Below are 26,887 nucleotides of genomic sequence, written 5' to 3'. Positions count from 1 at the left end.
TGACCCGGAAGTTTTCGCAAACCCGGAAGGTACCCCTGGCCCGGCTAGCAGCAGCAGGATGGCGGGGGACACTTCAACGGAGCTTCTTTTTCTTGATACGTTTAAGCACCAGAGTGCAGAGGTGATATTTTTGACGCCCCGACACGCGTTTATGGGTTTACTGCAGAACTGCCTGCCTTCAAAACTCACACCGTTTGTTTTAGGGAGTTTTGAAGGATGATGCTCAACTTCCAAGCTAACCATGCTAGCTGGGCTAACATTAGCAGTTGGTTAATAATATCGCTGCAGCTCACAGCTTTCATTTCACTGCACACATGTCTGTACACGACACAACTGTCACAAATATGCTCGTTAAAGGTTATTTAACTCAAACAATCATATAACGTCACGCAGCTGCTCCCCATTGCATCCATGTACGGTTTGTTTGCTAGTTAGCAGGTGGCTAATGCTAACTTATAAATGACCGTGTTTACTTCGCAACTGGCAGAAAAAAGTGACTGTTTTGCTCTGTAGTGTGAGTTGTTAATGTCAGTTAGTGTAATTGTAGCACTCATAATGTTTTGTGCATTCCAGTTGACCAACGTGGATGTGGTGCGGTTTCCTTGTGGGGTGCTGATCACAGAGGTGCGGGTCATTCCTCCAGGGATCAAGGCTCACAGCAACCTGCCTGACAGCAGAGCGTTTGGGTAAGAGCTGTAAAGGCGCTCAGTGACACATATACACTCAGCTAAATCTGAAGTAACAGTCCTGCAGTAAATCCTGAAACTATGAATGTTACTGAAGTCTTTTTCTGACATGGGATGATTACTATTCCTAGAAAACCTGTTCAAGTGACAATTCTATTGTACAGATATAGGTCACTTTGTCGCGCGATTAGACAATACAATAGAAGATGTGTAATGCATTATAATGTGCTAATAAACAAGACGGCAATAGCAGCAAACTGTTCAAATAACTTACCTAGTTTATTCATGATTCTGACCAGTTGGAAATTCTGTTCATGTCTGATGGTAATCAAACTGGACTTCAAGTCAGCTGCTATGTAAGAAATGATCTCTGTGTGGAAGGCTCACCTGTCTGAGGTTGAGAAAAGTAAACAGTGGGACCTGCTGTTAGAACCTGATCCATCCTGTCTCCATGTCATGGGTCATTTATAATTATAAGTAAGGCTGGACCCGAATATTCGTTCGCTACGGCACTATCCGGATATTAATTTGGTATCCGAATATTCGGCCCCCACCCCCGCTGTCGGATGTCACTGGGCGGAAAGAATATGCAGCGTTACTGTCTTCCCTCCGCCTTCTGCCCACATCGGCTCATCTCGTCCTGTGATCACATAAACATATACACATGTCTATAACATATCACCCCCTCCACCCCCCAGACAAAAATATTCGGAGCTCGTCTCTTCCCTGCGCCTTCGGCCCATTTCGGCTGATCCCGCCGTGTTCTTCGGCTCATTTCGGCTCCTCCATTCGTGTTTGTAAACACCACCTGAATGGCCGGGTGGCTGCCGACTCTGAAGTCATGCTTCACTTTGTTGCATAAACACAAGACAAGATGCTGAAGACCGGTGTTTGGGAATTCTTCAGTTTAAACTAAAGACTAAACGAGGGCAAAATGTGGACCCGGGAGACCAGACGAACGGATCCGACTATTCGGGCCGTCTCCGCCACATTCGTCTTTAATAGTGCCCGAATATTCGGAGGCCAGAAACCACTATTCGGGCCAGCCCTAATTATAAGTAATTATTAAGTTAATGCTCTGTCTTTGGAGATGCTCAAATGGATCCTGCTGCTTTCTGATGCAGCCGGTGCTTAATAAACTCATAGGAAAGATTCCTATTAACAGCTGGAAGCAGCAAACTAAAATGCAGCTTCTGGTAATGTTTTGTCAAAAGCTACGTTGCATTTACAGACTCTGTGTTTGTGTTCACCGCAGTTTTGTTTTTATTTGAAATTCAGTTTGTAGTAGTTGTGAAACTGTAGAGGAAAGTGAATGATGTTAAGGGTGTTTTTGTGATGTTTTGGCAGCAAATTGTGTCTTTTGCTCTGGTGTTTTTAGACCAATACTGTTTTCTAGTGTAAGGTTGAAGTAAATTGTGTCATGCTTAGAACTGTTTCATACGCGAATAGTTTATACTGAATGCAGGTCAGGATGCATCAGTCTGATACTGAATCTCTGCTGAACTCGATACTGACCTCATTAAGCCGACTGGGTGTTGATCAGTCGTTTCACAATAGGTGGAGTTTTTCTGTTATGAGTCATTTTTATTAATTAGTTAATTGCTGCATTCATTCATTAATCCAGGGCTGCTGAGTTTCTTTTCAGCACTACGGCATTCCCTGCCCTCATGTTACTCAAAATAAACCACACAGTCAGTATGCAGATTTTAAATTGAGGAAATGATGAGCATGTGTATCTGGTTGTTCTTCTAGCAGCACATATCAGCCGTCTGTATTATACCGGGGGAGTAAAAGATGGATAGCTTTGTTCTGAGTTGAGGGAAATCCTAAACGTTCCTGCCGAGGATACATTGCCTCTGGGGATGTTTGTTTGCTATAGATACCGGAGATGTATGTGTGCATACAGGAAGAAGAGGGGCCTGTGTGAATGAAGATGAGAGCGAGTTTGACACCTGAGCTTCATTGTTGAGCAAGTCCCAATTCCCACTGAGCCTGTTGAGTAATGTGTGATGTAATTTAACTGCATGAATGGAGTCAAGAATGCAGAGACTTCTTTGGGCAGAGATGGACGACTTGGATAAAGTGCTCTGCGATGTATATCATCTTATATGGCAGTATTGATATAGGGTCTGATAAAGGACATTTTCCGGAAATCATTTGGAAAAACTGGCCTTAGATATTGTTTTGGCTGACAGTTCTGCCATAAAATCTACTTTTATTACATCTGCAAAGTTCAATTTTTCCAGTCACTTAGGTTTTAACCAAATTGCATGTTTTAGTATTGAAATGCTAACAAACAGAGAGGACAAAGCTTGTCCAGTACAAAACCTGCTTTGTCTATGACCTCAGTAGTAAACATATATTTGAATTTACACATTTTCTGTCATGCCAACGGTACTTTAACTTTCTAACCAACTAATAGTTAGATGTTAGAAACGCTCTTGTATAAACACATCAAACTCTAAAAAGCGTCTGGATGTTTTTTGTCCTTGTCTTATTTTTCACTGCAATGTAAAGTCCTGCCCCACAAAGAGAAAAAAACACAACTGTGACAAGAAGGAGAGAGAACTCAAAAAAGTCTTCTGACAATAAAACAAATGTATAATGCCATAAACCATAAAGAAGGAAAAAAATAAAGGTCAATAGTTTAATAATTTATTTTAAATAACTGAAAAATACAGCAAAAAATATTTCTCCAAGTGCCCACAGATGTTACTAGTATTGGGGAAAAAATGGTGGCTATGCATATTTTTGGCATTTGTTAACATTTTGCCTCCTCTCTGCTCTATGTAAACACAGCCTACAGTTCAGCCAAAAAGTCCCAGAATTTTTGTTATGTGACTGTTGGTCACAGCTGAGTCATCAAAGGCTTCTCAGTTTTGGGATTCAGGGGATTAAATGAGCATTAAATAGTGCAGGTGTACCGAATAACAGGAGTGTGTATTAATACGCTGCACTCTTGCGCTGATGTGTAACTTATTCTAATTGTCTCATTACTCTTCTGTGTGTTTCTGTGTTTCCAGGGAGACCTCTCCTCACGCCTTCCAGTTGGAGCTGTTCTTCAATAATGTCACCAAACCCAACAACCCCACCTTCCACAGACTGGGCAGGTCAGAATTATTCTCGCCCTCTTCGCTCTCGTTTCGTTTCTTTCTACCGCTCTGTCTCCTCTCCGTTTTTCTTAGTGAGATCTTCAAAGTGCTTAATATACAGAGGTCTGCCTCACCTGCAGAACCAGTCACGGTAGCATCTGAGACCTGTTCTCATTGGCCTAGCAGACACCCACCCATGTTCTGGTGTCTTTGTCCCCGATGCTGGCTAACTGGTCTCTCCAGAAACCCAGCCCCACCCATACTGGAGCTGGAAGCGACACAAAAACGTAGAGGTCCTCGGCGAAATGGAGGAGTCGTGGAATGTTTGAGTCAAGCATTTTTATTCTAACCTCATAATAGCAGAGGTGTGCACAGTAGCACCGGAGCGTAAACTTGTATTTAGACGAGCCCATTGTGTCGGAGTTGTTGAAATCTGCAAATACGACACACCCGAGTTATTATCTCTGCTGGGAAAGTTGGGAGGAGATTTATCTAGCCTGTCTGATTTCTGCTGAAATATCTTTAAAATGTTATAAATAGACGTGACTAAAAGGTTTTTCTTCCTCAGACTGCCATAATATTACTCAAAAGTTTATGTATTTGTTGTACGATATATGAGTTATTCGTGATGTTTGGCCAGTTTTTCAAAATAAATCATCGGATGCCAAATTAGAGGACATCACGATTAAAAGAACTGTAATTGGCACCAACATTTTTAATTGTTACCTTGCTGACTGATTGGGATAATTTGCACCTAATGTTACTTCTCTAAGTGTTTCATTTGAATAATTTATACAGGTGGAAATTTGCGGTTAACCCTCTGAAATCCAAGCAGTTTGTGGGTGATTTTTTTTCCCCCCTACAATATAAAATCCTGCACCTGCATGGAAACAGCACTACCATTGCTAGAAGGAGTGTGAAATAAAATAGTTCTGTCTGCAATATGACTCGGTTACAATGCCATAAATCATAAATAAAGAAAAAAACTAAAGTTTGAAATTCTTTGATTATTTATTTCACATAAATATGGAAGAAACCAGGACTCAACATGTCCAAGATTTTTCTCCCACAGGTGTTGCCAATATTGGGGAAAAAATAGTGGCTTTACAAAATGTAAATATTTTACTATATACATTTTTATAACCTCTACAAACTTGGTGTTTTTAACTCTGCAAATTAAATCTATAGAGATGTTTCACCTTGCTGAATGTATCTTTCAACAGCTTGCTCCTCTGTTTGCTGTGTTTGAGCCATGCTGAATGAATATTATTGACATATGTTACATTTTTTCAGTGTCTCTAATTATTTCTCACACTCTGCTTTGTGCGAACACTGCCTGCAGTTCATCCAAAAACTTGTAGAATCGTTTCTACATGACTGTTTGTTGAACCAGAGTCTGTAGTGAGTTAATGGTTGCACAAGGAGCTCAGATTTTAATTTTTTTATAGAATCTTTTTCGTCCAAATGGTTAACTTTTAATGATTTAAAGAATACATATGTTTGTAAAGTGATTTTTGTCAGATATCACAATTTTCAGCTTAGTTTTACCAACCTCTACATAAAGAGGCATCTTTCAGACGACTGCACATCAATTCTACAAAGACGTTTCACCATGCTGAATGCATCTCCAACAACTTGCTCCTCTGTTTACTGTTTTAGAGCCACGCTGAATTTATTTTATTGATCCTATATGTTTTATGTTACTCTCAATGTCTTTATTGTGTTTTCATACCTACTTTGTGTGAGCACTGCCTGTTAGTTCAGCTAAAAAAAAAAACTGCCATATCTATGTGACTTCTCTAGTTCTAACAACATTTTTAATTTTTACAGAATCTCTTCAGTGCAAATACATTATTTTTAGTGTACGTTATAAAAAGAAAAATGCAGAATTAAATCATTTTGATGAAGTACAACAGTCTGGATTTAGCTGTTTTTCTCTACAGAGTTGCACATTTCAAACAAGGCTAGAAAACCAATGATTGCCTCTGTTTTTACAGTTTCTAGCGCTCTTTTTTTTTTTCTCAAGATAGCATGTTGTTGGGGTTCAGCTGGTTAATTGTGTATTTGATAAGATCGCTGATGAAAGGAACAGCCTCAGGTGCCTTGTTTTGTCCTACCAACAAGACAGACTAAAACACGGAATTAATACATCATCAGAATGACTCTTAGCTATCCTGAACTATCACCAGCGGTTCTGTTGAAATTGTCTTGAATCTCACATGAATTCTCTAATAAATAATCTAAATTTGGTCATTTCTTTTAACATGCCTTTTAAACCTGTTGTTTTTTGGCATTTAGAAGGTTCTTTCACAAGAAAAAGAGTAATTTTGAACCTTTCACAGGTCCTGACTTGCACATGAGAACCAGTGACGTAGACCTAAACTGGTGTTTTTTTAAACGGGGGGGTTTATGTTCTTTGTTAGACAGACAGAGGGAGTACTCTTTTTTTTCCATAATTACACCGCAATTATGTGGTAAAGAGGTTTATCTCAGACTGACTGATAGTAGCTAAACTCACATGGTATTTTCTAAAAATAAACAAAAATGCTCAAATACAGGATTATTTCAGCTTTGGTTGGTTTGTACTTGCTCTGTTGTTTTAATCCGTGCTGTCTTGCTTTCTGCCCACAGTCTGGAGTACGACGAGAACAAGTCCATCGTGTTCAGGCCCAGCGGGAAGGTAAACAGCTGTTAACGAGCTGCATGATTGTTGTTTTTTTTCTCTGTTGATTTCTGAATAACTGAGTTGTTGTTTTTGTGTGCAGGTGAACACAGACGGCCTGGTGCTGCGTGGCTGGTACACCAGTCTGACGGTGGCAGTTTATGGGACGGCAGAGCGCTCGCATGGACACGACCAGGACTCACCGCCTCCTCCTCCACCTCCACCTCCTCAGCAGCCGAGCGGGCTCAAGAGGATCGTTAAACAAGGTGGGCAAAGTTAAGATGAAACTTCACACCGCCTTCCTGAAGGATATCCCGTCTTTTCCCAGTTTTTTAAAATCCTAAATCTGTTGCCGTTTGTGTTTTTCAGATTGGGAGAAAGATGACCAGTACAACGGCAGCCCACCCAGACCAGCACCCAGAGGCCCTCGTACTCCGCCTGGACCTCCACCTCCGGATGATGATGAGGAGGAGCAGGTCCCAGTGACGGGTCAGAACCGAACTTCTGCTTTACCCTGTTCAGCAATGACAGTGATGCTGCTGCTAGATTAATCTCTCAGTTATTAACTGTGAAATCGGTGGTTATTTTTGATTAATTTTCAAATTTGAGAGAAAATTCTGCACCAATCACACCACAGTCGTTTCCTTCAGCGTCACTATGAATTGCAGTATTTTTAAAATTGCATTTATTCAGATTTTATGTTAAATCGTTTTCACCATAATGGGCTACATATCCTGAATAAATCTCTGCATTCTGATTATCCAAATGTACCAAAACTAATGAAAACGCACGTCTTCTAGCCGTTTAAGAAAACATATTAAGGCTCCGAAAATACAGTTTGTCTTTCCAGCATGCTTGTGGGTTTTTGGGTTGAGTGGGTTCAAATATGCAAAAACTGCATGATTTCTGAACTGATTTGCATGATTAAGGCCTGTAGTTTGCAGATAAATTCATAGTTTTCAGGGTCAGATTTCCTTTAATATCATTTTCCAAAGGTTTGGCATACACAGTAAAAACAAAAAAAACCTTCCTCACCCGTGCAAGCAATTAAAACTACAAAATTAGAAAAAAAAAGCAGATAGATTAATACAAACAGTGACAAATAAAATCACTTAATGGTTAAAATTAAACAGATAAGAAGGATAAAAAAGATTGTGTGCTGTACATGATGGAAAACATTTTAAATAGCAGCAGCTTATTGTAGTCATTATAAAAACTGCAGCAGGTTAGCATACTTTTCATATTTATACGTGCCGAATGCTGGCTGAACTTTGCATTTGTTTCGTGTCGTTTCTGCAGTGGGCGTGGTCAAAGACGAGGCGTGCGAAGGCCGTGACGACTACCTGGAAGCCGTTTCGCCGGAAAGGTCGCTGCCGGCCGACGAAACCTACTCGGACGCCGAACAGGAGGAAGAGGGCGATGAGGAGGAGGAAGAGGAGGAGCAGGAGGAGGAAGAAGACGCCCGGACCGAGGGCAGCGCGCCTGAAGAGGACGAAGAAGAAGAGGAGGAGGAGGATGAGGGTGAGGACGAGGAAGAGGAGATGGAGGAAGGTAGGGGAGTTCTTATGTGGGAGTAGGGCAGTCTGCATTCCCAAATGGACTCTCGGCCCTGAAGCCCTTTGGTAGTAGAACGTGGCGGGACGTCGCCGGGGGGCCACAGCGTCCATTTGGGACTGAGCTGGAGGGAGTGTGTGCTCTGGCATGCTGCATCCATCTACAACCGCTGGATGCCGCAGACTGAAGGCTCATGTTTAACCTCCATAAGCTGTCGTGTGGAGCTCGACCTGGTGGCTGAGTGTGCGCTGTAGTCACGTCGTGCATGCCCAACTAACCCTGCATGTTCGGAGTGACGCTACCATGTCGGTCTGTGAGCGTCTGTGTTTGAGAAAAAGGGACTTTGTAGTTGTGGCTGGCCTCCTCATTCTCACTCATTTTCACACACGTTCTTATAAAACACTTGCTGGGTCAGTCTGTGTCAGTTAAGATAAGAAGAGAGATAAGATGTCCCTTTATTGATCCCACAGTGGGGAAATTTGCAATATTACAGCGTAAGAGTCAAGCCCGACATTCTTCATACACCTCGCAAATTTTTCAATAATCGACTTTTTTTTTTCTCTAAAATTCGTTACTCACACTCAGCTTTGCTCTCGTGCCCTCTTTCTGTCTTTATAAATGGGCTAACTAGGGCCAAAATATAAGTTCTATAAAACATTTTGGCTGAAGTTGTGAGAATTTCCTTTCTTTTTCCTGCGCTTTTTGAAATTATTTGATTTAGTTGTTTTTTAAAATCTGACTCGAGGCATTTTGAGGGTTCAATTTCACCAGAAATATAACTCCCAGAGCCTTGAAATTTGGTGAGGACATGGATGAAATGTTTCCAGCCGACCTGAAGGATTAAAGGGCTCCATCGGATGGTAAAAAGAGCAAAAATTGAATATGAAGGCGGTAGAAAGGCCCTGGAAACTTCCTGTAAGCGAATGCATAGAAATAGAATATATGGATGTGTTCTTGTTTCCTCCTAAAATTACAAGCTTTTTGGATACTTTTTTCATTTTTTATCCGTCAGTTTTTAACGCCTTGCCTGCTGCTGGAGCTGATCCATTTTTTGAATCTGCTGGGAACATCTTTTGCTGCGTCTGCACCAAATTTCATGGCTGTCGGAGTTATATTTCTTTAGCTAATGAACCCTTAAAGTGGCTTTATCCTTTTTTTTAAATGACAAAAACATTCTAAATTCTTCAAATTCTGCCACATTATTTTACAGAGCTTAGTTTTGGGCCCCAAATAACAAAAGCATAAACTCTGATTCACAAATTCTGAGATGGTGGAGCAGCACCAGTATCTAAAATGACACCGACTGACCCAGACAATGTTTGAAGCATTTTAATTTTTTTAATTCACAGTTGATTAACTTTGTAAAAATCTGCCCTCTTTCCTCCGCTCCACTAGGTGATGATGGCTACGAGCAGATTTCCAGCGATGAGGACGACCTGGACAACGGGAGCTTCAAGCTGCCCTCCTTCGACATGGACTACACTCCTGAGGACCTCGCGTCCGTCCCACCAGTCCAGTACGACCCGTATGAACGAGAACTCAGACCCCTGCTCTACTTCACTCCTCCATACAAGACTCGCTTCGACACCCAGTTTGAGAAGGCCACTGTGGACGAACCCAGAGACGCTGGTGGAACAGAAGGAGCAGCAGCTTCAGAGGAGGCTGAGGCTGTTACTCAGCTGAAAGAACTGCTGGCTAGTATCGGCGACGACAGAGACGCCCGCTGGGTCACTGCTCTGGAAGAGGCACCTGGACTCCTGACCAAAGGGTTGGCTTATTTTCTGAAGCAGGGAGCGGCAGAGATGGAGGACCATGTTAAAGTTTTAGTGCAGTGGACTCTCCAGGCTCTCAATATGGAGGTAGCTCTCACTCAGCCCATCGCTCTGAACCTCAGGCAGCTAAAAGCTGGAGCGAAGTTGGCTTCATACCTGGCAGAGTGTCCACAGGGCCTCACGGTGCTGCTGCGTGAGGGGGCCCTGAGTGTGCTGCTGGAGCTGCTCCATGCAGACCACGTTTCCTCCACGCTGAAGCTGAGTATCCTGAGAGCTTTGGACGCTCTGATCAGCGCTCCTGCCGGCGTGGAGGCTTTCCTGCATGTAGGAGATTCAGAGAAGAGCGGCTATCAGGTTAGCAACATAAAATATATGTAATTTTTTTTTGGCGTACGTTTGCCTGTCCGTCTGTCTGTTATTCTGTGTGTGGGCAACATTACCCAAAAACGGACCAACGAATGTGGATGAAATTTTCAGGGAAGGTCAGACATGACCCAAGGACCAAGTGATTAGATTTTGGCAGTGATGCGGCTTATAGTCTGGATCCACGGATTTGTTAAAGATTTCTGTATCATTGTGAGATAACGTCACAGCATCACTGTAACCATGACAACGAGCGAACGCTAAGTCAGCTGCCTGCTGACGATCACATGCGATCCTACTAACTTATTCCCTGACTTATCAGGACTTATCCATCAGAAATGATACAAGGAACAATTGATTAAATTGTGGGGGTGTTTCTGAGTCCCATCAGTTCCCGCTGCCCGCTACATATTTAGGTCATGTGACTCAGTATCCGTACATAACATGCACATTCATAACACACACCTGTGCTCAGCACAAGGTCCTTTCGTTTGTTGGTACATCTGTATTAAATGGCCACATTCTATCTTGCCATGATTTCTGATCATCAATAACTAACAAAACGCATTGTGCATTTCTGACAATGCCATACGGGGAAATGAACAGCCTTGGTGGAGGACTGCGCACTCTGAGTGCTTTGCTTCTTTAAAAATGCCAAAATTTAGACCATTTGTCAAAGACAGAAACTGTAAAAACAAAAAAATCTTGCTGTTTTTTTTTTAGCTTTGTGACGGCCCTTGAATTAATCATATGTGACCACCAGAAAAATACCCAAATCTAAGCTTTATTGAAATGTTACTGCATTCTACCTGTCTCATTTTTAAAAAATCACCAAAAGTAAATGAATTATGTAAAATATAAAACATTCTGAGCACTATGATAAGTCGTGTCTGACTCAGCATGTGACAAAAATTAAAGAACTTTTCATTTGAACTTCAGGCAGTGTTTTCACAGAGCAGAGAGGGGTCAAGTCATAAACTAATTAAAGAGACTGAGAGGAAAGTAAACAAACGTGATTAAAGAAAAAATGCAACATGGCTCAAAAATTGTAGGAGCAAGTTGTCAGCAAGTGGGAAAATACATTCGCCATGGTGAAACATCTTTCTGGAGTTGGTGAACAGAGGAATGTGAGAGTAGTCATCCTTCTCAGATTGTTGCTAACACCTATGGACTTGTATGTGTTGAATCCTGGCTTTACAAATTTTTGTGAACTTAATAATCGTTAAATATTTCAGCTTTATTCCTGCCTTTACAAATTGAGGCTTCATAATTGTGTCATGCTGCACAGAAGACTACTTCTAGTCTTGGTTGTTCTGTTTCCGTAGAGATGCGGGACTTTATATTGCAGTGAAAAAATGAACCCACAGCGAGGAAATATAGGACAGAAGCAAAAACACCACAAGATTGTGACTAGGACTAGCTCAAATTAAAACCTAGTAGTTGGAGAATATATTTTTTTTTTACCTCATTAAGATCAAAGCTTTATGTGCTTCACAGCGTCTGGTCCAGCTGTTCCTGCGTGAGGAAACCGTGAGGGTCATAACAGCTGGAAACGCCATATTACAGAAGAGCCACATGCATGAGGTGCTGGTCGACCTGCAGAATGCGGCAGCAGCATGGAGCGAACCGCAGCAGGTAACGGCAAAACCCACTCATCCACAAACACTTCAAAGACCGAGGAAGCCTTTTAATGACCGACGTTATCCTCAGGAGGAGATGGAGGATGCTGAGAGCCCGATGGAGGAAGAACCGTCTCTGAGCTCCCCTCCTGTGAGCGAGGCAGAGCTTGACAGGATGACGGGCGTTCTGGAGGAGCTTCATCACCTGCTGGAGACGGCTCCTCACTGCATGGTGCAGCCGCCTGGAAAAGCCTTCCCCACCAGTGCTAGAATAACAGGACCACAGGAGAGGGACAACCCATACCCTACTCTGTACAGGTACATGACCGCAAAGTTCACAGTGTGACATAAAATAACACATAAGTTTATTAATCCTAAAGGAACTTCTGGTGCTAGATATTGCTCGCAAAAAATACATGACAGTAAATGCACTGACTAATTAAACAGCAATGGGGTGTGATACAGGTATGACACATTACCAAAAGGAAAAATAAGTTTGTTAAAAGGAGCTTAGATGAGAAAAATAAGAAGTAATACTGATTCAGTAAAGTGATATTGCATAAAATAATCATAAACTATTATACATGCTGATCAAATATTGCACATAAAAGTACAGTATTGAATGACAGTGAAATATTGCATCTTAAATTGAAATATTATATATTGTTCTTACAGATTGAATTGAAATATTACACATGACAACATATTATTGTGTTATTATTTAATGTATAATGAATACATGAAATGCAAATACAAAGATGTAAGTGCAATATGTTATTAAAAATTATAATAAATATGCTAAAATTTGAGTAGAATAGACAAGCAATAATTGTGGCAACAATGCTTAATTAGTAAGTAATGCTTTAATATGGTACTAATTAAATATTGAACATGGAAGTGAAATATTACACACGATAATAAAATTTAGCACATTAAAATGAAGTCGTGCACACAATAATAAGGAAATACTGCACATGGAATTTAAACTTTGCACAGAAAATTGTAATATTGCACTCATAACTGAAATATTTCTCATTATTTTCATGCATTATATTAATGCAGTATTGCAAACGATAATAAATTAATTGTACATGAAATATGAACTTTAAACACCGCAGTGTGGAAATTCAGACAAGTTATACCTACTTCTAACTGAAGATGCCAATGATTACTTGTTAATCGGTTAATTGTTGTTAATAATTCAGTCATTAAAATATTTTAATAAGAGACGCCAAAGGAAAGCACGTCAGAAAATTATAGATTAGCTGTAGTACCTGCTTGTTCCATCAGGTGGAGCCTTTCACAGTTTGACATTGTAGCAACGATAATGCAGTCAGACTCCCAGCAGTTTTGTTTTGGGAAGCGGTGAGCATTAAGGGAGTTTAGCTAGTGCAGGGGTCGGCAACCTTTAACACTCAAAGAGCCATTGTGACCCGTTTCCCACAGAAAAGAAAACACCGGGAGCCGCAAAGTCCTTTTGGCATTTAAAATGAAGACAACACTGCATATATCGCTTTTTTACCTCTATGCCCTTGTTAATCAGTCGTGATTAATTAATTACAAAGCCCCTAATTAGGTAGATTCATTTTTTAAATTGTGTCCTTCCACTAATATGTATCTTACTTGGTTAATGTCATTTTTGCTCTTGGACCTCATATGTTACATAATGTTAGCTGGAAATCAATATTTTGCGAATGTCTATTTAACTTGTAAAATCTATTTATCTTAAGCTAATAACTTTTCTCCGGTAAGTCGCTGCCCTATTTTCCAAGACGACACTCCTCTGACTCTCTGACCTGCTGCCTGGACATCGAGCCGTGTTCTTGCGAGTAACATGCATCACCCTATCACGAGTACTTTTAACTCAAAGACAAGACGTGTCTTTCTTGGAGTGGAGCTTTAATATACAGGCTTGCAATTCTTGAGTACAAAACGATATGAAACTACAGGCGTTGCTTCTCCATCTTCTCTGCATCAACTTAGCGCTCTCATGTCCCGGGAGAAAAAATCCCAGCAGCACATCTGGTGGAGTGACACGCCAAAATAAGAGCTGTAATTTCATAATAAAACTCTCTATATTAAAATGCATTGAAACGCCTGAAAGGCAGAACAATTTATTTTCCAAAGTTACAGGGAGCCACAACAGAGGGCTAAAAGAGCCGCATGCAGCTCCGGAGCCGCGGGTTGCCGACCCCTGAGCTAGTGAAGGGCCACCATGAGGAAGTTTTACGTGATGTGTGACGTTCTCTATTTGCAGCCAAGATGAATGAGTTCAGTCAGCATCACTGTGGCCTCAGTGGCTGATAATCTACACCAGTGAGGCAGCTCATGTCATGTGGAATCACTCACTGGAGCAACTTCTGCCATTCAAAGCAGCTTCATCAGGAAGCCTGCTTGTGACTCATTTGAATTTCTGTGTTTATCTTCTTTCAGGTACATGCATGCCTGTCATTTCCTGGAGAGCACAACGGCGGTGTTGTCGGCGGCGGCAGCAGCCGGTCACGTTGGTGTCACCCAAGCTGTCAGAGAGCTGCTCCGCTTCCTGTCCGTCACCCAGGCAGGCCTGCTCTTCCTCCTCGCCCAACCAACGCCCACCAACCTGCTGCTGCGTCTGCTGGCGTCGATGGCGGAGTCCGAGGCCGAGGAGAGCACGTTCACAGGAGGAGACGGAGGCGTCGCGGGGCCGGGGTTCGGTGAGGAAGGCTTCGGCGTTTGGTTGATGCAGGCGCTTCACGCTCTGCAGGGCGTGTCGGAGCTGATGAGCCACGTGGCTGCAGGAGGAGACGGCGGTGCAGGACTAGAGGAAGGCGACAACGCAGAGGTTCTGGGCATGCTCCACGCGCTCTACCTCATGACCTTCACGCAGACCGGTCGCAGTGCTGTGGCGCATGTTTTCAGCCTGGAGAACAACCTGTCCTGTCTGGTTACGCTGCTGCAGCACCACAGCAAGGATGGACAGGGGTACGGCTGTCTTCATCTTCTACTTGCTTCTTTAGTACTTTTGAATTTTCACTTTTAAACACAAATATTGGTCCAAAAACATCACAGAGAGTAAAAGACAGTCACCGTTCTCATTCACTTTGGCCTACAATTTAATCTATATTACAAACTGAAATAATAAACCCAAATGATCAACATTTATTGAGATCAAGACAGAATTTTTAACAGGTCAGATTGATAGTGATGCTAATGCTAAGCCGGGACAATAAATGTTGGAAACTTACCAGAGTTGTAGCTGTTCACATTTAGTAGCAGCAGGGCTCCAAACCCAAAGTGTTTTTTGTTTGTTTTACTTTTTTCTAGTTAATTTGTAACAGGTAATTGATTATTCATTATTAAAATGACTATTAGTGAAAAAAAATAGGGTTTTTCTGAATGAATCTACAATATACACTATTGTTCAAAAATTTGGGGTCACTTAGAAATGTCCATATTTTTGAAAGAAAAGCTTTTTTTTTAAATGACGATAACATTAAATGAATGATAAATCCAGTGTAGATATTCTTAATGTGGTAAATGACTGTTCTAGCTGGAAACAGGTGATTTCTAATGGAATATCTCCATAGGGGTACAGAGGAACATTTCCAGCAACATTGTGTTAGCTAATGGTGTTGAAAGGCTCATTGATGATTAGAAAACCCTTGTGCAGTTATGTTAGCACATGGATATAAGTATGAGTTTTCATGGAAAACATGAAATTGTCTGGATGACCCCAAACTTCTGAATGATAGTGTGTCTGAATGACAGTCCTATGAAGCAGCAATGTTACAAATCCTGTGCCTTATAAGGGTCTTATTTCTGTACTTTAATTTAATTTGATTATTTTTTTTGTTTTACAGTGAAGCCAAAGCTCGTAAAGCAGTGACTTATAACTACGCCTGCATGCTGGTGTTGCTGGTGGTGCAGACGTCTAATGAACTGAGGATGATGGAACAATTTGCTGCTCCGCTGCTCACATTAGCCAAAGCAGACGACACCAATGCCAAGTTACAGGGTAAATATTACATGTAATCGTACTAAATAAGAAAATTGTGTAATGTAGTCATGTTTTACAGTGACATTTTAGTCTGTTTCTTGTGTTTTATATGGTGTAGTAAACAGCATTATTTCTTTAGTGAACATCCAGAGGAAGCTTTCGATAGATCATTAAACTTGCCGGTGACTCATTTCTTCTGACAGCGACCTGAAAGATTTCAGATAGGAAATAATGTCAGTTTACCGTTCTGTAAATGCCGGGGGCTACCTGCTTGATTGTTGTTTATCTCATCTGTTTTTTGCTGCTTCTTTTTGTAATTTGTAAATAGGTTTAGTTCATTTACTTTCTGATAAAATTACTGCTTGAGTGTAAGAAGTTTTTTTTAATTAACAGCACGACAACAGGTCAAACTGATCAATCTAGTGAACCAGATGTGGATTGGGAGCTGCAGTTGGTGATTCCACAGATGCTGCAGCTCATTAAAAAAACACTTCATTCAACCGTTTTGAACGTTATTGCTTCATTTTTACCCGTCAACAAAAAAATGCTAAAACATTTCATCAAAATTCTTGCCTTGAAATGTTGCTTTTTTTTAGTTTTAATGTAGTTTTCATCATGAAAAGATTGTGTTCAACATTACAAAAATAGCTTTCAGTGTAAAGATGCATCTTAAAAGAGCATTCCTTATTCCAATACAGAAGTATTGCACAAATATTCACCAAACTCTCAAAAATGAATACTGTTAAATGAGGTTATCCCTTGCGCTGGGATTTCATTGGCACCCTAGATTATTCCTTGTTTTTACCACAGAAAACTTACCCAGGAATTAGTCTGATTCTTCAACCCTGTGAGCATTTACAACCCCATCTTCATTCCAGATCTGCACCATATACAGCACCTAACCTTTGTTCTAAACCTTATTATGCAAGAACACAAAAATACAGAAAGGCACATTCAGTAACATTCAAGTTACAAAATGTCTTCTTGGGTTTTTGTTTGAAGCCAAAGCAGCTGGTTTTAGGTCATGTTTCACCATCGAAACAGGAGCAAGAAACCACTTTGCTTCATCCCACATTACTTTTAGTTTTAATGCAGTTTTCATCGTGAAAAATCTGAATATCTTTGGTGTTTTTTTTGTTCTTTCAGAGCTCAGTAAATGGCTGGAGCCTCTGGAGAAACTTCGCTTTGAGATTGGCAGCATTCCTGTCCTCATCGACTACATCAAGCAGGTACAGATCTCTCGCTCAATATGCATCGTGCCGAATTAATGCGGCGTTTCACTGCGCGTTCACTTCTAATAAGCCTGCGCTTTCATCTTCCTATATTACTCGCAGACAGGCCTAATAACTCCGGAGTCCTTTTAATTCACTTAGCGATGTTTGGGCAGGAGCCAAAGGTTTGTCTATAGCGGCTAATTGAGGGAGTCTATTAAGTGACAGAGTCAAGACTGCCCTCGTTTAATGAGTTGATATTTAAAGAGCTGATTCAATACATTACCTGAGCAAAACAGGCCAGCTGACAAGGTGACTCATTACTCTGATTCATAAACAGGCGGTATTTACACTGAGCTAGGGCTGGGCGATATGGCCAAAAAATAAAATCTAGATTTTTTTTTTTTTTTTAGCCATCTTGGACATTACGATTTCAATCGATTTTTGTTGTTTCTTTGCGGTCTGTTTGCTATGGCTAGTGCTAGCTGTGCTGCACTCCCGTAGCTGCAGCACTCTTCCCATTCTTTAGGATACCTCTGCTGGAGGTGCTGAGAGAGGTTAGTTGTGCTGCTACTCTTCGTTTTCACAGTACTTTTGCAAACCTTGCACATGACTGTAGTTTGCTCTGTGTCAGTCTTGTCAAAGCCGAACCACTTCCATATAATCGATGTAACATGAGGCCCTTTTCTCGCAACCAACTCTTCGTCTGCTGTTCTGTCCGCCATGACGGGGGTGTGGGTGTTTTGGCGGAAGGAGATGAGAGGCGGAAGCAAACGCCAGTGTACAAGTCGTGAAAGGCAGAAGAAGAATCTGTATTGTTATATTTTTAAGCTCTCCTCGATTTTACGATTTGGTAAATTTCCAAATCGTCAGGTTTTAAAAAGGTGAATTAATCGAATTAATTCGATTTATCGCCCAGCCCGACACTGAGCTATATGTTCCGATCTGATGTACGTCAGATCTTCTAGAAATGTATCTTCATTGGAATGCAGCGCCGACAAGTTTGAACCTCTCCGTCGTTTATCCGCCGTGGGGCTGTGAGCTATATGCAAATTAGTGCTGTATGTCACTCTGAACATGGTTTTCTTTTGACTGCAGAATGTGGAAAATGTGTTAACTGCTGAGGGAACCGGGCTGGTCGCCGCTCTGAGGGTCCTCTGTCACATCGCCTCCCCGCCTCCAGCCATAGAAGGTAAAGACACCAAGCAGGTTTTTAAATGGACTTCTTTGTATTTGAAGGTTCTTATTAGATTTTGTGCATTAAAGCTATTTGCAATGTTATTTGACCCTCTGAACTGATACATATTTGTAGTAAAAGGGAAATTCCTGCTGTCAAAATTTAGAAAACCAACTCAAAACTTCATGTTTGTTTTTATGTCTTACATGTTAAATTGCAAAGAAAGTTTGCTGGCCACAGTCGTACCTCTGCGAACATGTTTTTTACCATCTCACCCTCCGTTCTGCAGGTCAGCAGAGGGATCTGAAGTGGAGCCTTGCAGGCGTCCAGCTGTTCTCTGGTGAAGGTCTGGATACCTGTGTTCGCGTCCTGCAGAAGCTGTGCAGCGTCTTACTGCAGCCATGGCGCGTTCACGGACACATGGGCCCGACGCCGCAGCGCTGCATGATCCTCAGTGTTTGCATCAGCACGCTGCGGCTGCTGCGCACCATGCTGACGGAGCTGCTCCGAGGGGGAGCGTTTCAGTTCAGGGACACTCGCGTCGCCAACGTTTTGGTGACGCTCCACATGATCGTGTGCTCCATTCCTGCGTCTGGACGTCTAGACGGGGAGGAGACCAGAGTGCAGGCGCTCATCGTGGATGTGCTGCTCACCTTCACGCAGGGAGTCAATGAGGAGGTGGGTGATGAGTGACAGTGCTTAGGTGGGAAATGTGTGGTCATTTGTGGTCATTGTTGTGAGAAATGTTCGTGTCTGCTGCAGGTGACTCATACAGAAGAGACTCTGGCCAGTAACACGTGGTCTCTGATGCTGAAGGAGGTTTTAAGTTCGCTCCTAAAAGCTCCTGAAGGTTTGTTTTCTGGTCTGACGCTGCTGTCGGAGCTCCTGCCTCTTCCTCTGCCGATGCAAAGCACTCAGGTAAGTCACTGTCTGCTACAGGTCAACGATCTATCCCGCTGTCCATTTGACATTCTGATGACTCATGTCTCATTATTAGAGCTACAACTAATGATTGTTTTCAATTATTTTCTCAATCAGTTGTGGTTTGATCTGTTAAATGTCAGGAAATGGTGAAACACACCCACCAGTGTTTGCCAAAGTGAAGGTGACAAATGTCTTTTTTTCAGTCAATAGTCATAGAGGAGGAAATAAATTAGAAAATATTCATGTTTAAAAAACTGCCATAAAAAATTGGCTTTTTTTCTGAAAGAATTGCTATAAAAGCAAATAAACTGATAAGCAGTAGTTGCTGGTTATTAAAATGTTATCTAATTGGTTATTTTTTGTATTTCTAGAATAAAACACAATTTTTTTTAGATTAACTTTATCAATACTATTCTTATCCTTTTGCTGTAGCCCATCCAATTGAATTTTTAAAATCTCACATTATCTTACATGCACAAGTCAAAACATAAAGTAGAGCAAAAGCAATTAGTTGATAGAAAAACTAATCTGCAACTATTTCACTGGTTAATTGATAATTTGAATTTTATTTTTTTTTACCACAAAAAGAGAAAAAAAATTAAATAATTCTCACTTTAGTGTTACTTGGAAAAGGTTTAATATTTCCTATTATTAGCTCAAATAAACAGCTAGTTGTTTGGTCTACAAAATGTCAGAAAATGGTGCAAAATGTTGTGCAAGTTCAAGACAAATTTTTTTTTTGCCCACAACTCAAAGATATTCAGTCCACTGCAAGAGGAAAAAATACAGAAAATATTCATATTTAAGAAGCTTGAATCGGGTTTTTTTCTTTTAAAAATCCTCTAAATCAGTCAAAATTATCCAAATTGTTGGTTAGTTGAAATTAATCTTTGTAGCTCTGATGTTTTATACACTAATAACGAGATGTTCTTGTCTCTGTAGGTGATTTCAGTCCAAGATGTGGCTGTGGCCTTAAACACCAGGAAGCTGTGGAGCATGCACATCCGGGCGCAGTGGAAAGTGTTTTCCGAGGCTCTGCGTTGTGTTTGCGCCACCAGCTGCCCTCCTCTGCTGGCCATGCTGAGGAGAGTGTGTGTTCAGCTGGCAGACCTGTCCTCGCCCACCGCAACGCTCATCATGAAGGCGCTGCTGGAGCTGCTGCTGGAGGAGCTGCAGCCGTGAGTCCACAGCACACAGCAGCACGTTTTGGTGTTTGTCCTGTGAACTGTATTATAAGTGTGTGTGATGTGCTCGATGCAGGGCCGAGGGGAAAGGCGTCTGCTGGAGTCAAGTCCTGCGTCTGCTGTCCCTGATGGACGCTCTGGTGTCTCAGAGAGCCTGTAAGAGTGCAACGCTTAGCCTGTTGTCGGGTTCGGTTTCTGGAGACGAACAGCTGGCCGATCTGTTCCCGCTGCTTCTGTCTCTGTTGGTTCCTCCGACCGATCACTCCTTACAGCAGCAGCAATGCAGCGTTCTAGTAGGAACCATATTACAGTCACTGTGTGACCAGGTAAGAATACCAGTGCACATTTGTGCATTTTTTGCAATGCTCCTGTCACATTTTTCCTCACTGTGGACTCATTTTTCACTGCAATAGAAGTTTGAATTTCCAGCACAGTGTTCTAACCCGCAAAAAATCTGAACTGAGCATCATTTTTATAAAAAAAAGTTCTTATAGAGAAAAAAAACTGCCTGAAACTGTCCACCTCTTGTCTTCTGACTCCTCTGTTTTTGTTTCTAAGAGCCCTGTAACAGTAAATTTCTCCTTTGTGAGATCAATAAAGTCTATCTTATCTTATCTTATCTTCTCCAGGACATTTCTCTGGCGGTGCCTCCGCCTGGTGAAGGATGTTTGTCGGAGGCTGAGCAGCTCGCCAATGCACTTCCTGGGCGGGAGATGATGTCATCAGTGTGCACCTCGCTGTTAGAGGTTTTGGGGAATTCAGAAAGCAGCGTGCCGCTTCTCCTCACCTGCATCAGGACTCTGACGTTCCTCACAGAGCACGACTATGGATTGTACCACCTCAAAGTGTAAATGAGAATGCTCCCTTCTCCTTTCTTTTGCTTTCTACCGTCTTCTGTTTCTACTGCAGGTTCAGCCCTTTTCTTACACCATGATTACACTTTGTCGTTCAGAGCTCTGAAGAAACACGGTGCAAGTTTGTGCTCGCTGCTGAAGCGGTTGGTGTTTTCCTTCAACAAGGACTCGGCAGATCTGCTTTCAGCTCTGCTCGACTTTCTCAGGCAGATTGTCAACACAGAAACAATGGTGAGTGCAGCTTAGGCGCATATCCACATTTACATCAGGATAAGGGGAGGTAACTTGAGGTCATTTTCAAGGGCGGCGACAAACAAAAACACAAGAGCACAATAAAAACTTAACACACAGATAAGACACTCATTGAAATGGATGAGCTGTAAAGTAGCAGTAAGTGATAAGAAATCCTGAAGGTGTGCAGCTACACAAGCAAAACACGGGATATGTAGAGACAAATCATTACAGACTGAAGGAGCCTTAAACATTAAAGCAAACAAATGTCCTTAGAGATACAGGAAACCATAAAAAGGAGCTGATAAGACTCTCTTAGATGTGTAAAGAGAAAATTGCTTTAAGCAGTGCAGATACTTGCAGATACCCTCTGAACTCCAAGCAGTTTCTAGCTGTTTGCTAGGTTTATTTTTCACTGCAATATAAAATCCTCTGTGTAAAAGGAGAGAGAACTCAGACGTGTCTTCTGTATGCGAAAGTTAGAATCATAAAAAAGGCACAAAATTGAAATTACTGTATTATTTCTGTTGCAAAAAATTGAAGAAAGCTGGACTCAGTATGTATAGCATTGTTGCAAGTGACCACAGGAATGACCAATATTAAAAAAAAAAAGCAGCTCTACATATTCTAGATACTTTCTTACTTACATTATTTTTAATTTGTTTTCATACTTGTCTACTCTCTGCTCTTTATAAACACCACCGTCAGTTCAGCCTGGATAATTAGTGAATTTTTGCCTCATCACGTTTGGTTCCAGCTGAGTCACTTATGCTTTCTTTGTTGTGCATTTTTTGATGGTTTTGTGTCCAGAATAATTCCAGATATTCACATATATATTGAAATTAATGAATGCAATTACAAGCTGCCCTTTAAGGTTGTTGGTAAAGTGCAGTTTTGGAAACATTTAGTTGCAAATTCTTTCTGTAGAAGTTTTTCTTTTTCAAAATTGTGCCTGTGTTTGTATCGGTTATGCATCTGTGAAGTTATATTCTGCTTTTCTTACTCGTCCTTCTGATAATTTTTTCCTTCCTAAATTACGTGTCAGCTCTTTCCTGGTGGTAACTGGTCCTGGTTCTGAACTTTCTTTTACTCCAGTGTGTAGAGGAGGGTCAAGGCTCCAGCGACGATTCCGCCTTCGTTCCTCCTCGGCTGCTGTCGGGCTCTGAGATGAAAGCTCTGCTGCAGTGGGAGGAGTCCGATTCGCATCCACTTCCTGCTTTAGAGAAGCAGATTACGGTAAAAATGATGCACACCTTTGCAGCGTGATGTTTTTCAAAATAAAAGCAAAAACTGCCTTCAACTCACTGTTCTTGTGTGTTTGTAGAAACTCTGTAAAGAAGACGAATCGCTGGAGACTATGTTGGACAACGTGATTGTTCTGAGGCAGACGTTGGAGACGGCCACTGATTCGCCTCCTGCACCTGAAACTGAACCCACTCTGCCAGCTCCTGAGGCACTGGGAGCCCAGTTTAACCACAGGTTCGGCCTCTGGGTGATAGAAAATGACATGGATCTCTGCTTTCTCTGTATTTTTTTTTTACTCCTCCACCATTGTAGCCAAGGAAAATGACTGTTTTAATGACAAAAGGATGGTGTAAAGGTGGCTTTTATTGGAACCAAAGCTACATTTAAACCGAGAACACGCATGAAACTTTATGTCTGGTCTGTTTTTAATCCACAGGACGGTATTCATTCTGTCAGAAGCTCTGGATGAGCACCTGAAGGCTCTGTGGTTCTCTCCCTTCCAGACTGACGACATTGAAGCTGATCTCGACATGGTAGGAGTGCCCACATATATTATCAGAAATCTCAAGAGCAGATTTTCTCATCACAGTTACAGCAAAAACTCTTATGCTGATTATTTTGCTGAATATTTTATTACTTTGGCAGTAGTAATCTTGCTTTATTTTTTTGGCTCCTCTGTTGCATTTTTACACCTGATCTTTTCTGTACTTATCAAAGTAAACTACCATTCTGTTCTCCTCCTGACAAATTCAAATAATGAATAATTACTGTATAGCTACAGCCACGCCCCAAAGGCAACATCATAGTCTGTACTTGTGGGAAAAGTGGGTTCAAACTAAGGTATGTCCAAAACTGAGACACTGATCTACAGGGAATAAAGACATTTTCATGTCCAGACTCCTGGCATTCATCTGATATAGTTTTGTTCTTTTTTTACAAATAGTTTGACCTTTTGAACCCCTGAAACCACAGGCAAGTTTGAAAGCCATGCCATCTTAAAAAGAAAATCCATTTACAGTTCTTGAATTAGTCTTGTGTGGCTTGCGGTTTTATCTGGAGAGTTTTACAAATCTAAGCTTAAAATGATATTTCTTTGAAATAACTTTAGTCTGTGTGAAAAAGTGGCCTAAAATAGACCATTTGCACCAGATTCTGTGAAGAAAAACAGAAAATTGTACAACCTTTAAGGAACTGAAAAACTATGAGTGACTGAGAAGAAAATAAAACATGCTGGATCAATAAAATAAAACATGGAAATATTCGTCCTCATAATGATGCAAAATGTGTACAAAATTACAAAAACTTGTGCAAAATTGTAAAAATTACTCAAAATGTCAGAAATGTCAGATGGAAATTAGCATGATACTAAATCTGGTGCAGCCATCTTTTTAATGTAACTGCATGCTGTCCTTTTTCAAATAAACTTGAAAGAGAGAAAGAAAGAAAGAAAGAAGGTGCACAAAATGCCTCAAAAATGTATGTAAGGGCATGAACTTGCCCAGAATGGTTGGGGAAAAGAAGAAATACTCCCAATTTGTCAAAAAGGACCATTAGAGGAATGTCAAACGACTAGATCAGTAAAATAAAAGCAGCATGGCTCAGAAACAGTGAACAGAGAAGCAAGTGGTTGGAGATACACTCAGCATGGTGAAACATCTTTCTAAAGTTTATGTGCAGAGCAGAGAGAGAGGCTGTACAAAGATAAATAGTAAAATGTCTTTAGTATTGGTAACATCTGTGGGCAGTTGGAACAATATTGGACGTGCTGACTGTAGAGCAAATAATCAAAGAAATTTAGCTTTTCTTTTGTTATGATTTATTTTAAAAGACACATTACGTCCTTTCTTCTTCCGGCGATATTAAAAATGAGCCCACGGTGAGTAAAAACGAGACAGGAGTTCTAAGGGTTGGTTCTTTGATTTTTGACTTTAAAGCAAATACAAATGATGTGTACATTAAGTCTGTGGCTGTTTGTGTGTGTGTGTGGCAGGTGAAGGTGGATCTGGTGGGTTTGGCTCAGGAATGTTGTCCAGAACTGGACCTGAAGGCCGAACTGGAGCGCTCCTTCCTCTCAGAACCGTCCTCTCCTGGTCACACCAAGGCTCCTAAAGGCTTCCGACTGGGAAAACACAAACACGAGACCTTCATTACATCCAGGTACGCCTTCACTCCTCACTTCATTTCTGTTTAAATTTCACAGATGTTGAATCTGATCAGAAAACTTTTGAACTAACGTTGGTTTCGTGTCTGCAGCGGTAAATCCGACTACGTTGAACCCGCTAAAAGAGCTCACATCATGGCGGCTCCTCGCGGCCGTGGAGGTCGAGGAGGGTTTGGACAGAACATGTCCCGGCCTCACGACATCTTCCGCCTCCGCAAACAGAACACGTCCCGTCCTCCCAGCATGCACGTGGACGACTTTGTGGCGGCGGAGTTTAAAGACATTACCACCCCACTCGGGCTGTTGCCCCCTAAACGCCCTCCAAAGAGCACCCCCAAACCCCCCACCAGAGGACTGTTCACCGGCAACAGAGGCAGAGCCACCTTCCACAGCCAGACTCGCTTTTTCACTCCACCGCAACCAAAAGGTGTCCTGCTGTCAGGTACGTGCACACGGATTTCTTTCTGAAATTATCGTAACTTGAAGGAAGCTTTGCGTGGTTACATGTTCACACGTTGCCGTTGTGCAAAATAAAATGACTTTTGAAGCAAATTTTTGGCCTCGAAGCTGTTACTTAAGATACTGCAGTAACTGAGTGGAGACTAGAAGCTTCTCTGCCCATGCATGTGAGGCTTTTAGGAAGATTTTGTAGATTGCAGCGTCAGAAAACAACCCGTTACATTTTCTCGAAATTACATGAATCTCCTACTATGCCACCTACTACAACAAGCAAATAAGAAACGCTGAGATGTGATTAAACATGATGCATTCATGATAAAGAGTGCAGCCATAAAAATGACCTCAGAGGATTTAGTGTCCGATTGAAAGTGTCTCCACTAAACTTAACCAGTAGTATGTAGAGTACAGCCAAAGAAGACACGCGTTTAAACTAACTGTAAGCCCCAGGTCATCTTTACAAAAAGGAACAAAACTTTAATCTGCAGCCTTTATTCATGGTTGCAAGCGTTTGTAGAATATGTTAAAGAAATTGGACCTTTTTTATGGGAACTGGCCAAAAAGGAGCATTTAAAATGTGTTATTCAGAACCAAAAAGGCACAGTGAAACATTTAGGTTGCACCAGAAAGACGAATTAGGTGCACTAGTTTAAGCTCTTTTTGTGTTTGAAAAAGACATTTTCAGAGCTTCCTGGTTTCTCCTGTTTCCTCTCTTGTGTAATATATATTTTCTTTAGTACATTTTACAACACTTATCTTACTTTTATAAACTTATCTGATAATTAATGCCAAAATATGACACTATTCATACACTGAATATAATTAGAACAGTCTTGATCATGGAAACAGCCCACTTTCAAGCTTTTTCTAGACATTTCTAACATATTTTATCTACCAAATGAAGTTTTTTTCAGTGATAGTTAAATTTTCATCCCGATTGAATCAGCTGACAGTAAAGTTTCACATTTTAGATCATGAAGACTAACAGATGCTGTGAAACAGTTGGCCAGCAGAGGGTGACAGACAGTCTCTTTTTGCTTCTTCAGGTAACTACACTCGCAGAGAAGGAGGCCGAGGTTCATCGTGGAGCGGCCAAGTTCCCGCCGTCACTCACAGAGGAACCTACAGCGAACCCCGAGGAGGTCAGAGCAACTTCACACGAGGACCTTTACCCTCCCGACAACCGCCAGCGAGTAAGACGTTCACGCCGACACACACCTTCTACCTTCAATTTACATCATGAGTCTCTAAAACACTGAAAATAAAAAAACCAGAATGCTTTGACTTCTCCTCTCCAGGCACGTATCGACTGGCTCCCCGTGATCGGGCGCCGCGAGGCCGAGGAGGCACCGGGCTGTCGTGGCTCACCGGAGGAGGCGGCGGCGGCAGCGTCGGAGGAGGAGGCGGCGGGGGAGGCGGCGGAGGAGGAGGAGGAGGAAGAGGGTCTCAGGGGAGCAAGTTCAGCGGCGGGGGAGGCAGCGGAGGTGGGAGGGGCAGGCACGTCCGCTCCTTCACCAGGTAAACTCACCTGGACAGTGACTGCGGCCCCTCGTGGCGTCAAATGGACCAATCCGGATACACTATCTCCATGGAAACGTGGCGGTGTGATGTTGTCGCGACGACGTACAGACTGTGTTGATGTTTTCTGTTTTGTTATGAGTTGTAATCAGAGAATAAAGCTGATAGTAAATAAGATTACACTTGTGTTTGTACGCAAATA

General features: G+C 41.7%; 1 protein-coding gene across 5 annotated transcripts; it reads left to right on the top strand.

Annotated features, from left to right (window-relative positions):
- On the top strand, nucleotides 1-26,862 carry virma (vir like m6A methyltransferase associated). Of its 5 annotated transcripts, none has more exons than XM_051957033.1 (27): nucleotides 1-121; nucleotides 574-686; nucleotides 3,710-3,796; nucleotides 6,410-6,458; nucleotides 6,544-6,706; nucleotides 6,810-6,929; nucleotides 7,740-7,961; nucleotides 9,390-10,120; nucleotides 11,627-11,764; nucleotides 11,840-12,066; nucleotides 14,182-14,709; nucleotides 15,588-15,742; nucleotides 16,871-16,953; nucleotides 18,034-18,127; nucleotides 18,402-18,790; nucleotides 18,875-19,030; nucleotides 19,979-20,214; nucleotides 20,297-20,546; nucleotides 20,850-21,067; nucleotides 21,173-21,305; nucleotides 22,401-22,541; nucleotides 22,630-22,784; nucleotides 22,987-23,083; nucleotides 24,541-24,707; nucleotides 24,804-25,153; nucleotides 26,214-26,360; nucleotides 26,442-26,862. In XM_051957033.1, the coding sequence occupies exons 1-27, from the start codon at nucleotides 59-61 to the stop codon at nucleotides 26,687-26,689; spliced, it is 5,460 nt and encodes a 1,819-aa protein (XP_051812993.1). In that variant the 5' UTR covers nucleotides 1-58; the 3' UTR covers nucleotides 26,690-26,862. The 5 variants fall into 5 exon arrangements, with proteins under 5 accessions (XP_051812993.1, XP_051812992.1, XP_051812991.1 ...); XM_051957032.1 differs by having other exon boundaries at nucleotides 7,740-7,991; nucleotides 26,466-26,862; XM_051957031.1 differs by having other exon boundaries at nucleotides 7,740-7,991.
- The last annotated feature ends 25 nt before the right edge of the window (nucleotides 26,863-26,887 follow it).

Source organism: Acanthochromis polyacanthus, chromosome 12, assembly GCF_021347895.1.
Source record: "Acanthochromis polyacanthus isolate Apoly-LR-REF ecotype Palm Island chromosome 12, KAUST_Apoly_ChrSc, whole genome shotgun sequence".
NCBI lineage: Eukaryota > Metazoa > Chordata > Actinopteri > Pomacentridae > Acanthochromis > Acanthochromis polyacanthus.
Note: the sequence above shows the minus strand (reverse complement) of the source record. Positions and strands in the feature narration are given on the sequence as shown.